Source organism: Pecten maximus, chromosome 8, assembly GCF_902652985.1.
Source record: "Pecten maximus chromosome 8, xPecMax1.1, whole genome shotgun sequence".
NCBI classification, from domain to species: domain Eukaryota; kingdom Metazoa; phylum Mollusca; class Bivalvia; order Pectinida; family Pectinidae; genus Pecten; species Pecten maximus.
Window position 1 is genome coordinate 13308597 of NC_047022.1, and position 14523 is coordinate 13323119.

Here is a 14523-nt window from a genome sequence, read left to right on the forward strand (position 1 = left end):
GCTGATAGTTATCCACAGACAGTGGAATCTGTCTGGTCTGACATCATGTGGACTACAATCACAGTGGAACCTGTGTAATTTGACATCCTGTGGGATGACTTGCCAGTTTTATCAAGATCAAATTGAAAATTAACTAGCTTAGTACTCTTAAAATCATTTAATTCACCTCAATAACATAATGTAACATGTGTGACAAATTAAATGTTATCTATGGAAACATATGTGATTGTGTTGCTTTAATTGACAGTAAATGTGTTGCTCTAATTGACAGTGAATGTGTTGCTTTAATTAACAGTGAATGTGTTGCTTTAATTGACAGTGAATGTGTTGCTTTACTTGACAGTGAATGTGTTGCTCTAATTGACAGTGAAAGTGTTGCTTTAATTGACAGTGAATGTGTTGATTTAATTGACAGTGAATGTGTTGCTCTAATTGACAGTGAATGTGTTGCTTTAATTGACAGTGAATGTGTTGCTTTAATTGACAGTGAATGTGTTGCTTTAATTGACAGTGAATGTGTTGCTTTAATTGACAGTGAATGTGTTGCTTTGACAGTGAAAATGTTGCTTTAATTGACAGTGAATGTGTTGCTTTACTTGACAGTGAAAGTGTTGCTCTAATTGACAGTGAATGTGTTGCTTTAATTGACAGTGAAGGTGCTAATTTAATTGACAATGAATGTGTTGCTTTAATTGACAGTGATAGCACCTGCTATGAGTAAGGAGCTGAGGGTGGATATTGACAAGTTGTGGATTTGACCTTGGTGGGGAAGTCAAGTATATATAGATGTCAGTGTAATCTGTTGTGAAATTTTAAAGTTCTTGAAAGTGATTTTGACTAGGTCAAAGTGTGAACTTCACTGACTTTAATTTCATGCTATCATTAGATTGGCAGATCCTCAATCTATATTTCTATTTGTTGTTTATTTTTAATCAAAAGCAAGCACACAGCTAAAATCAGGTGAAGTGTATGTTATAGAATGGAAAAGCTTCCACTTAATATGTTATTACTTCTGAAAAGTCTTTTCGAGCACTAACTTGCTTAAATGATATAAAACACAATCTTTTGTCATTTGAAGTTTGGCAAGCTTGTTCTGTGAAGAGTTATGTATATAAATGTCTGTGTTGATATATTGTTTGGCATGAAAAGATTCACACCTATAGCGCCAGCTAAAAGCAAACACTTGTAGGAGTCTGATTTGTTGTATGATTTAAGGAGTAGAGTTGTTGGTCCTTTGATGGTTGGTGATATATGGGAGTCATTGTAGATAAGGTCCTTCATACCTGACCAGACACATAATCCAGTAGGAGCTGGGGTGACCACACCGCAGGATAACAAGTCACTGTAAGGGTGTCCTTTCTTCCTTTTCAAAAAGAGTTGGGGAACCTTTTGGAACTCTCCTGTGCTACAATTCGTTATCAATCATCCTATGGTAATTGTATGTAAAAGTTGTAAATTCAAATTTGTTTACAATGCCTTCAAACATTTAATATTGGCTTTTGAATCTGTAGACATAAAGTCCACACTAGGGGTGGCTGTTATCAGTGTCTATAGACTGTGATCTCTACTGATGGTAACTCCAGTTCTTTAACAGCTATCTTACCTGGATAAAGAACAGGGAGCACTGGCAGGCAGTCTTATCAATTCATTCTCTAGACACCAGTGAAATAAATATCTGCCTCAATAAAATTGTTTTGCTGGCCCGGTGTGAGTAGGATGTTAATGGAGTTGGCCCGTGGGGTATATGTGGTATACAGTAAGCAGGTTCCTATCATTGCTGGATATTGGTGCGGAACAAAGCTTGTTCCAAAGAGTTTAGTATCGCATCTCTTTCTCTGTATTTAAGTTACATGTGTAGAATTATTTCCAATTTGACAAATGATATCCCTATCTCCCTTTATACTTGTCTTGTACTTCCTAATTAGGTTGGGACTATCAAATGAAAACAATGTAGTTGTAAGAAAAAAAAAAACCACTTATTTGCCAGGAATATTGCAGTGAAAAAACCCCCCACTTTGTTGGGAAATGTAAATGTGTAGTGGAACTGATGCACATATTAAAATACAGGGAGAGTGTTTTAGAATTCTGTACTATTAACCTAATTATCAATAGCATAGCGCCTTTGTTGCTGTTTATTCCAATCACCATTATAACTTTTTCTGTCATCAGGTTTTTTTTTTCATCGACAAAATGTAAAGAACTTGAAAATTGTATAGAACTTGACACGTTAATATGTTGGAATTACTACTTTGCCGATTTTGCCTCTTAGGGTCTTTGTAGGAGACTTAATTAAGAGATGTACTTTTCTCCAACTTATTGATCAGCTGAGCTCGGAGAGAAAAACACGCTGCCAGACTGAACATCTAGATGTATTTCCCTCTCTTTGGAACATCATGGTAATTGATTAAATGATGGCCGAATTTTCAAGCCGTGGCCAGTTAGAACACTACTAGTTCTGTTTCAATATTAGATTAAGCTATATATTTTACTCAGTTTTATGCCCCTGCTGTAAAATTAAGGGGGCATATAGTGTTGCCGGTGTCTGACCCTTCCTCTCGTGTTGCATTGCGCCCTGATTCAATGTAAACACTTAGCAACTTCATTCTTTAGACAGATTTTGGTCAAACTTCATACGGAGATTAAGTATGAGTATACTTTGGTCATCTTCATGTTTGAGGGTTCCAAGGTCAAGGCCAAGGTCACTTTTGCTATATATAGAAAACCATCAACTGATTTAGTTGAAACACTTAACAACTTCATTCTTTTATGGATTTTGGTCAGACTTTATACTAAGGTTAAATATGGGTAACATCCTTGTGTTTGGAGTTCCAAGGTCCAAGACAAGTGTTTACGAGTTCCAAGGTCAAGGACAAAGTGACTATTTACTTTAAGTGTTAGTACCTTGTTTGTGAAAATAAGTTTGAGCAGTTAAGATTAATAGTTCAAGTCATCCATTAGTATGTTTGCTGAATGCTATTGCCTCATCAGAGTTGTAACAAAGTCTTTCAGGTGTTATTAGCTGTCGTGGTGCAGGTAATAATTCTAACGAGGTGTTTCAGGTGTTATTAGCTGTCGTGGTGCAGGTAATAATTCTATCAAGGTGTTTCACGTGTTATTAGCTGTCATTGTGCAGTTAATATTTCTAACGAGGTGTTTCAGGTGTTTTTAGCTGTCATTGTGCAGGTAATAATTCTAACGAGGTGTTTCAGGTGTTTTTAGCTGTCGTGGTGCAGGTAATAATTCTAACGAGGTGTTTTAGGTGTTATTAGTTGTCATTGTGCAGGTGATAGTTCTAACGAGGTGTTTCAGGTGTTTAGCTGTCATGGCACAGGTGATAATTCTAACATGGTGTTTCAGGTGTTTAGCTGTCATGGCACAGGTGATAATTCTAACGAGGTGTTTCAGGTGTGATTGTTTGTCCTGGATTAAATTGCACTGTGAATTTTTCCTGATATAGAAAAGGAAATGGGGAGTCAAGTCAAACATGAAACATGATACCATATCCAAATCAATATTTCAGCTGCTGCTGCTGCTGAAGTCGCCTATCCATAAAATGTTTTGGATCATCACACTGTGCTAACAATGACATTAATAGGAGGAGATTTATTGGCAGTTTTCAAGGTCAATCTTTATGTGTGAACTGTTAGGGATGAGCCTACACAATAGAAAATCTAATCTCCTGGACAACGGTCTCAAAAACACTTCTCCTTCAGTCCAAGTAGCAATTGCTATGCAGTCCCAAGAGGGGTGAGGTATGACATTGTTTGCCAAAGAGAAACAAATTCATGGTTAACACTGCTGATCTGAATGTTGGCTTCCATGCATGCACCAGTCCTGTTAACATGACTTACAAGCAGAATTTATTAGAGTTTCAAAGTAAGGATGCTAAGAGAGTTTGTCTACATGGTCTGTTGTATAAGGTTTATACTGGCTGTATATCGACAAAGGTATGAGAGGTTTCTTTGTTAGACACCAAGTTTACCATTAATTTTTGTTCATTGGCAAATATGTCTATGACGCTTTGGTTGACAATGAATAGAAACTGAAGCTGGTTTGCTGGCCCAGTTTTGGCCTGTGTATACTGGGGAGGTCTGGTTTGCTGGCCTGTATATACTGGGGAGGTCTGGTTTGCTGGCCCAGTCTTGGCCTGTGTATACTGGGGAGGTCTGGTTTGCTGGCCTGTGTATACTGGGGAGGTCTGGTTTGCTGGCCTGTATATACTGGGGAGGTCTTGTTTGCTGGCCCAGTCTTGGCCTGTGTATACTGAGGAGGTCTGGTTTGCTGGCCCAGTCTTGGCCTGTGTATACTGAGGAGGTCTGGTTTGCTGGCCCAGTCTTGGCCTGTGTATACTGGGGAGGTCTTGTTTGCTGGCCCAGTCTTGGCCTGTGTATACTGGGGAGGTCTGGTTTGCTGGCCTGTGTATACTGGGGAGGTCTGGTTTGCTGGCCTGTGTATACTGGGGAGGTCTGGTTTGCTGGCCTGTGTATACTGGGGAGGTCTGGTTTGCTGGCCCAGTCTTGGCCTGTGTATACTGGGGAGGTCTTGTTTGCTGGCCTGTGTATACTGGGGAGGTCTGGTTTGCTGGCCCAGTCTTGGCCTGTGTATACTGGGGAGGTCTGGTTTGCTGGCCCCATCTTGGCCTGTGTGTACTGGGGAGATCTGGTTTGCTGGCCTGTGTGTACTGGGGAGGTCTGGTTTGCTGGCCTGTGTATACTGGGGAGGTCTGGTTTGCTGGCCTGTGTATACTGGGGAGGTCTGGTTTGCTGGCCTGTGTGTACTGGGGAGGTCTGGTTTGCTGGCCTGTGTGTACTGGGGAGGTCTGGTTTGCTGGCCTGTGTATACTGGGGAGGTCTGGTTTGCTGGCCTGTGTGTACTGGGGAGGTCTGGTTTGCTGGCCTGTGTGTACTGGGGAGGTCTGGTTTGCTGGCCTGTGTGTACTGGGGAGGTCTGGTTTGCTGGCCTGTGTGTACTGGGGAGGTCTGGTTTGCTGGCCTGTGTGTACTGGGGAGGTCTGGTTTGCTGGCCTGTGTATACTGGGGAGGTCTGGTTTGCTGGCCCAGTCTCCTCCGACTCTTTGTGTACTGAAGCCAGTGCTTGCCACACAGTTGTGATGGAGATTAAGTCGGATCAATTGTCCTAGCTGTTGATCAGATTTATTGCCACAATTGATCAGTGAAATGTTACATTGCTTTTCCACCGGATACAAAGATGCCTCCATTGATGGCGGGGATGATTTGCATCCTTGACAAAGCAGTGATAACAGATTCAATCATTCATGGCTTTGTCAGATTTCTGATGTTAAGAACTTAATGACCTTATTCATGCTTGTTATGGTATCCATGACGACAATATTAGGGCCCTGATTTGGTCATTGATTAGACAGAAATTGGTACATTTGAGATTAGTTGATTATTTTTGGGTGGAAGATTGCTGAAGAATGTTGGATATTGTATTTGTATCTGTTTTAATCAAAGTTTACTTAAATATGAGTTATAAATTGGCTGATGGAATTTGCCAGACATTTCTAACATGGAGAAAGGAGCAAATTTCCAGAACTAATAGGTTGAAAACATGCAGACTTCTAACTTGAACTATATGCAGTGTTTTCTGAAAGTAAAAGGCAAGGAAGAAGTTATAACCAAATAATACAAACCACAAAGGTCATTTAAAACAACAGAGGTCATACACAAACAACAGAGGTCATATGTAGGAAGGTCATCTCCATACAACATAAGTCACAAGACAGTCACAGACAAAGGTCACGTGGTCAGAGGTCATGCCAATAAAGAATGGTGAAAAGTCATGTACAGTTGAACTTTGTTACGTTAAAGTCTGAGTAAGGTCGCGAAAAAGCCTTGAGATATTTTAAGTATTTGAGAGTGTATATTTTATAAGTTTTATTGTCAAAACTGAATTTTTACTTTATATTAAGCACATTCTTCAAGTTATCAGAGTTTGAGATACGAAAGTTGGGCTGTATTAATGAACTGAAGACAATTGTAATATATACAAACAAATGTCAAATATAATGCAAAGGACTTAAGCAAATTATCATGCAAGGGACAAAGATGAAATGCACAAAAATAATATGTAAATAATTAAAATATGGTATAAAGTACAAAAAACAGAGGACGATGATTCGTAAATGATTGATATACGATAAAACGTTATAAAAAACCAGAAGACAGAATGATACGTAAATGATTGAAATACGATAAAACGTTATAAAAAACCAGAAGACAGAATGATACGTAAATGATTGAAATACGATAAAACTTTATAAAAAACCAGAAGACAGAATGATACGTAAATGATTGAAATACGATAAAACGTTATAAAAAACCAGAAGACAGAATGATACGTAAATTATTGAAATACGATAAAACGTTATAAAAAACCAGAAGACAGAATGATATGTAAATGATTATATGGGATTTATACACAGAGGTCTTGATGAATACCAATATCAGGAGAATGATATGTCACATTTGATAAGCAGAAAACCAATAGATCCTTAATATGGTCATAGTTGGATGGTCTATACTGAAAACGACCATAAAAACCAGACAGAAGATGGATAGACATGGAATTGTCAAAAGAGTAATGGGTTACACGACAATATAAACACAATAGATTGGATGGAATTGAAGGTGTAGAGTATAAAAACAGCCAGAGAATGTGGAGTATTTTAGGAAATAAAAGTGGTCCCGATCCATGTACAGAGACAAAGTATTGATTCCAGGCAGATGTCACTATGTACATACCCATAATCTTATTGGAGATTACATAATGTGATGTTCCCCCATCAAAAATGCATTACACGAAATTTGAGCTAAGGAAATTAAAGTGATAAAAGGGCTAAATTAGGTTTATATTTGTGGAGGGTTTACCAGTGGGCTGTACAGTCTATAGACCGTTCCAGTCTACCAGGACTAACGTTTTATAGATGTCACTAGACACAAGGTGATATAGAACATTCTCGTTGTAGTTTTTGCTAACACAGTTTCCAAGGCTTTTGTAGGTGTGGTATTTGGTTTCTAGCTGCTGTGTCTAGCTAGGTTGTGAGATGTCAGGGAGATAGCTCTTCAAAATCTGTATAGATTCTTGTCTCATCATTTTAGCAGTTGTGAAATTGTGATTATGCAAAACCGTCCTAAAAACTTGTACTGTGTTTCCGTGGAATTTATATTTGTGGCCCCTATCTATTTTTGATGCAGTAATTGATTCGTCAATTGTGTCAAAATCTTTTGTAAACTCATCACCAAGTTACTGTTGATAGGATCTCAAATGTCAAGTTATATACATCTAGTACATTGCAATCTCTAAATCAATTAAAAAGAAAAGATTGACAATTTTAAAATTTGATTTTAACTAAGAAAATAACGCTACATTAGAAATTTTGACAACAGAAGACATGGTGTCGTGTGATGGCGTCTGTGAGAGCTGCGGAGACGTGCGGGTTTGTGACTGAGCTGTAGAGGACGATGAGCCTGATCAGCCCGGAGCTATACTGTACTCCACAGCTAGGAGCCGCCCTATCTCCATCTTTGTTGTGCTGATGACTGTCATTAGGGGCACTAGTTAACCCCTAATTACAGTCATTCAGCCTCTATACTCACATGTATAACTAGCTAACTATAGCTTCCACCTCCCAGCGAACTCAATTGGGGTCAGAGCTTTCTCAAACCTATAATTTTCTCCCAATATATGCAGCTTATAATGAATGCTGTACAATGCTATTAAAGGTGTCGACAGAAAATTACATGGCACAGATAAAAAAAATCAGCTGCCGTAGTCTGTGTATCATTTTCTCCAAAATGTAGGAAAAACTGAACAGCTGATACTGTGATTTGTGCAAATACATTCTTGTACATCAAATGAAAATAACTATTTTCATGATGAATGGTTGCTGGTATAGAGGCAAACTGTCCTTGAAATGACTCTTACCGTGTGATGAAATCAATGGCTGCCGTAAACCATTCAAATTACAGACACTGATGACCATCGGCTGCGAGACATTTGATTGGCTTAACAAGTGGACAGAATTTCCTACTTGATGTAAAAAAATAACATGTATATTTTAAGACTCAATTTCTTAAAGCATGAAGAAATTAGTTTTGAATTAAATTTCTTCTAATGTACATATTAAAACAGCTTTAAAGTTTCAGTTTTCAAGTATATGGCTGTTTCCAGCATCACAAATTACCATCAATTTGAATTTCATGATAAAAAACATTCTATAATTGATGAAAAAGATAAAGAAGGCATATCTTGGGATAGGAAAAAATTAACTCGAGATAATTAACACAAAATTAACGTAATGATTTTTAAACATTTAAAAAAAATAAAATTTACAGCTATCTAAAAAAAAAAATCCCAGAAGTGCCAACCCTTAGATATGTTTACCAATGTCAAGGTCATGCAGACCTAAAACAGTGCAGATTTTACTTAAGAGTCAATGCAACATGACATTTATGTCTTGTTTTTTTTAAGTCATAATCAACATAAAAAAAATTTGGATTATAAGTCAAGCATTCCCCTGTTAAACTTAAAATCAGAAGTACAAGTCCGAACTTTAGGTCCAACACCCACAAAGCATTAAAAAATTTGAAGTATAGATTTAGCATACTTAAAATATAAAAGGTTCTGAAATAAAGGTTTGGTATGCCGCAAAGATTAAATGTTTTGAAGTACAGGCTGAGCATGCCGCAAAGATTAAATGTTTTGAAGTACAGGCTGAGCATGCCGCAAAGATTAAATGTTTTGAAGTACAAGTTGAGCATGCCGCAAAAATTAAATGTTTTGAAGTACAGGTTTGGTATGCTTAAAAGATGAAAAAGTTTAAAGTACATGTAAAGATTAACAGTTCTAAAGTGCAAAATTTATTCCACATTACTGTAGGTCCAGCATTCCTAGAACAAAAATGTTGTAGTACAAATTTAAAACACAGGAGGTAGAGAAGGATGTACGTTGGCACTGTAGAGGTAGGCCTGGTAAAGTACATCAACACGCTTGACTTTTCTATAATCTTAGAAAATGACATTATTTGCTGTTAAGCAGGTTCTAATTGCTGAAGTAGATCTAAATGTTAGACACCTACGGGTGTTTGGGTTGGTATCTTCATTACTTTTAATCATTTTTCTAAACAGTGACGAACGAGCATACCATTCCTTTGACCTTTTGAAAAAGACTTCACTTGAGGCACTTATGTCTCTTCTAGAAAGACACTAAATTGTCATTACTGTAAAAATGATATTTGGTTTGTATTGGACCATCTGCAGCTTGCTTCGTGTATGGGCAGATTCTTCATTGCCTGGGTGATTGACACAACTATCGTCACATTAGCTTGGACGACGATATCCAAATGGAAAATTTGTTCTGACATTTTCTCGACTCTGAGGAGTGTTAATCCACTTTGGCCGAGTTTGTAATCGATTCTATTGGATAGTGGGCTCCTAAAAAACAAATACTAAGATGTCACCAATTGTTTTAACCCTGGGTCGACTAGGGAGCATGTTGTATGTGGGATTGCCAGGATAGAGTCTGTTGGAGTAGGCATCAGGGACTAGCACTTTCTGGGAATATAGAAACGCATTAAATGGGAACAGCTTTTAGTGCTAAGTTTAGTGGTTAATAATATCTCCCTCGAGTCATTATCAGACTGTGCTCAAAACACATTTTATAGATTGCAAGTTTACGTCTTCCTTTCCACCATTTTTTACGACGTTTTCTGCTATCGAGAGACATTTTGCTGTATGCCTTTCCGGCAAATTATGCCATCATAGGCTAGAAAATGTGCTCCATAACCTTCATTACTGGGCTTTTGTGCTGAGGGACATTCACAGACAATCAAGTCAGCTTTTATATAGCCATTTGTCCTATAACTGCTCTTACTTTTCATTCCCTAATCTCATTTTGATAACAGAACTTTAAAAGCGAAATAGCCCAGAAAATTATTATCTAGCATAAAGCTACACCTGAGCTAGTGTTATATTTCACCTTATATGGTAGTCTAAGGTTGGAAAACAGAATTGCTTTCCAGACTTAAGCTTTTTCCTGGTAAATCCTACTTACAAACATCCTTAGGGTATATCATAAGAGATTTATACCTCTGTTGAATCCAGGATATATCTTAACAGATTTATACTGTTATTGAATACAGGATGTATCTTAACAGAGCTGTTATTGAATCCAGGATATATCTTAACAGATTTATACTGTTATTGAATCCAGGATATATCTTAACAGATTTATACTGTTATTGAATCCAGGATATATCTTAACAGATTTATACTGTTATTGAATCCAGGATGTATCTTAACAGATTTATACCTCTGTTGAATATCAATGAACCTCGATCTATTGAATATCCATGATATATCTTATAGATTCATACCACCATTGAATATCCATGATATATCTTATAGATTCATACTGCCATTGAATATCTGTGATATATCTTACAGATTCATACCACCATTGAATATCCATGATATATCTTATAGATTCATACCGCCATTGAATACCACGATATATCTTACAGATTTATACCACCATTGAGTATCCATGATATATCTTATTGATGTATACCACCATTGAATATCCACAATATATCTTATTGATGTATACCACCATTGAATATCCACAATATATCTTATTGATGTATACCACCATTGAATATCCACAATATATCTTATTGATGTATACCACCATTGAATATCCACAATATATCTTATTGATGTATACCACCATTGAATATCCACAATATATCTTATTGATGTATACCACCATTGAATATCCACGATATATCTTATAGATTCACACCACCATTGCATATAACATATACATACCCACTGGTTCATTCCTATATATATATATCCATGATATACTGTTAATAGTTTGTTTTATGAGGAAAAGTCTGTCACTAAAATCTGATAGAATTTGGGATTTCCTTTTTATTATGACTAGAGGTATATATTTTTGTGTGCTCTAGACATTTTATGGGGATTGTTGTTGTGTTGATAAATTCCTCATGAATTTTATATCTCACAGAGCTATATATCAGGTGGAAGGTTAAAGTGGGTCTAACGGATCATGTTATTGATCATGGTGATAGTGTTTTTATGCTGGCTGATGAATGCCTGTGTTTTAAAATAAGTACTGGGCTGGTTTAAAGGTTGGCATTTGAAAGTGATATTTTTTCTGTGTAATGTGTAAAAGAAATATCGTATTTCACTGCAAGATAAATTAAAACTTGCCTGAACATTTTAGATACTACAAAATGAAATATTAAATCAAGAACATTTAAATTATCACTGAGCAGTTTATATTCTTCAGTAGAAATTTGAAATTATCACCAGTTATACATTGGATGATATTGATGGCCATCATATTAACATCTTCATTTATTTCCCTAAGGAATCTCCTTTGTAAAACAAATCACACACAAAACAATTGATACTGACCTCTAGTACAGCTGGCTTCCCAATAACAACAAGGGTTTATATATATATGACGTTGATGGCTAGAGCTTGTATACAACTTTGTGTTTTGATAGATTATTATGTATCTCGCAGATGTTTGAAACTGATTATGATGTAGATCATGCAGATGTTTAAAACTGATGATGATGTAGATCATGCAGATGTTTAAAACTGATCACGTTATACATCTTGCATGTGTTCGAAATAGATTATGGTATACATCTTGTTGATTACTGAGTAAACACTTTCAACCTACATGTTAACAATAAATATCTAAATACTAGTTTATATATGCTCTAATGGGAATCACCTGTTTTTGTCTTTCCAGAAAATCAGTCCACATTCTCCAACATTGCCAGGCAACCCCTTTGACGACCCATTGGGCAGTCCACGTAGTGACCAGACCGAGATCCTAGACCACAACGGTCCAGACCAGACCTCACAGGACGTGCTTAGTGATGTAAGTTGTGCTCCTGCATGTATAGTAATGTAGCTAAACATATTAGATGAAGAGTTATAGACATACCATTGCATTCATACCAGTATGTACCACTCAGATGATGTATAGTCATACCACTGCATTCATACCAGTATGTACCACTCAGATGATGTATAGTCATACCATTGCATTCATACCAGTATGTACCACTCAGATGATGTATAGTCATACCATTGCATTCATACCAGTATGTGCCACTCAGATGATGTATAGTCATACCATTGCATTCATACCAGTATGTACCACTCAGATGATGTATAGTCATACCATTGCATTCATACCAGTATGTACCACTCAGATGATGCGTAGTCATACCACTGCATTCATACCAGGATGTACCACTCAGATGATGTATAGTCATACCATTGCATTCATACCAGTATGTACCACTCAGATGATGTATAGTCATACCATTGCATTCATACCAGTATGTACCACCGGTATGTACCAGCAGTACATTAAGTCACTTTGTGATATTCCGGGTGTGATAGCTCAATGGGTAGCATATCTGACAACCTCTGGCAAAGCTCTGAGGTGTGTGGTTCGATTCCTACAAAGGAAGGTTTGTGAGTCTCTGGAAGGTAAGATTACCTACTGTCTTGTGTTGTCGTTGTCTTGGTTGTGTCTTTAGACAAGTACATTATTTACTCTGGACAGCATGAGATTGACATCCAATATGGTGAGGTAGCCACTAGCTACTACAAAGAGCCCCACCCACAAATTGACCCTGACCTGATTGGGCTATTGCATAAATCAAACAGACAAACTTGAGTACATTCTAGACTCACAAAGTTCAAAGTTCGACATGTATATGCCTATTTGGAGGAAGAGTTGTTTAATTGGTAGTGCAGAGTCATCCTTCAAATGCTGCAAAGCTGTGATATTGATTTAAACACAACTAATGAACATTACACATCATCAGTTTCACATAAATTGCTTCTCTGCACAAACTCATTTCATCAATCAATTAAATAGGTTTGGAAATATATCTTTTGTAAATGTTTAGTCTGAAATACATTGAATCTTCCATTACTGAGGTGACTGCTGGCATCATGTGTATTAAAGTTATGAAATATGTAGTCTATGACTGGGTAAGAATTATTCTCTTGCTGCACAACTCATACATAAAGTCTATTGTTCTGCAGACCATTCATTATGGAATTACCTGCTGACTGCAGTACTTGAAATACATTTGTCTGCTGTGTAACTCTGAATGTTCAGATTACAAGCAAAATAATAAAAATTATTCTACAGTAAAATCATATTTTAATGGTACAGTTGTGTATAATCAAAAACAAAACAAACAAAAAACAGAAAAAAATGGAGAAAAATCCATGATGTTTCAGTGTCAGAATGTAATAGAGGATGCTGGTAAGGACAAAAGGACATTGGCATTGTTTTAAATTTACACAGGTTTAAAATACCTGGGTGAAGTAATATGAACCTGTTCTCCAATGTTCAATATGACATTGTGCTCATGGTCCATTATATCTAACGGGAGCGTGAGGTTTTATATCTACGAAAGCCTGGTTTCCAGCTGATCACACAGAGGACACATGAAACATCAGATCTATAGAGAAAATATCTGGTTATAGATATCACATAATTGGTTGATTATTCAGAACAATTTTTGATCACGGTGATATTATTCAGAACAATTTTTGATCACGGTGATAATATAACATTGCATTCACAAAACTTTTATCATTTACATTTGACCATTTTGAAAAAATGACATCTTCTCCCAAACTGCTAAGGATAATTCAGCTGAATTTTGTTGGTCAGGTTGCTTGTAATTGGCCCATATTGAGAATTTATGTAAGTAATCGGGTTGAAATTTGTTAGTTTGATAGTTATGTTATTAATAACCATCTAAAAGGTTTCACTTGTATTATAGTAGTGGTATCTAGATTCCATAGAAATCACAACTGCCGTTAGAAAATATCTGTTAATTTAGACGCAGAATACCTACGTTTTTAAGATGATTAATGAAATGTTCGAAGTTGCAAAGAGGTATCAGCCAATTCATTCTTAACTATTTACTAAAATATATCAACAAAACTCCAGATAATGGTTTAAAGTTAGTATTTGTATAATTGACAGGTGAAATATTTTACAGTTAGTATTTGTATAATTGTCAGGCAAGATATAGTACAGTTAGTATTTGTATAATTGACAGATGAGATATTTAAGCAATAAACTGCCTAGATGCGGCAGACCTACTGGTATAACTGCCACATGTGTCACAGACAAACTGAATGGTGCGCACTAGCGCACCATTCAGTTTGTCTGTGACACATGTAGCAGTTATACCAGTAGGTCTGCCGCATCTAGGCAGTTTATCGCTTATATTTACGTTCTATTAATGAATCGCAAATTAGAATTTATTAAAATCTCATGTCAATGTGACTTTACAATGTATGGCGGCCATCTTTGTTTACATTTTTTGCAAGTGAGATATTCATACGCCCTCAGGGCAACTTCAGTTATACTCTCATAGATGAAGCTGCTTTTGGTAGGGATTTACTAGTAATATATAAG

The 14523-nt window shown here is 36.6% G+C and overlaps 1 protein-coding gene across 1 annotated transcript in view; it reads left to right on the forward strand.

Moving 5' to 3' along the window:
• The window catches only part of LOC117332500 (autism susceptibility gene 2 protein-like), a 250883-nt gene that overhangs the window by 164616 nt on the left and 71744 nt on the right, over positions 1 to 14523 (forward strand). Inside the window, exon 3 of the mRNA XM_033891431.1 lies at positions 11812 to 11943. Coding sequence (XP_033747322.1) covers positions 11812 to 11943 — 132 coding nt within the window. The remainder of the gene's footprint in view (positions 1 to 11811; positions 11944 to 14523) is intronic.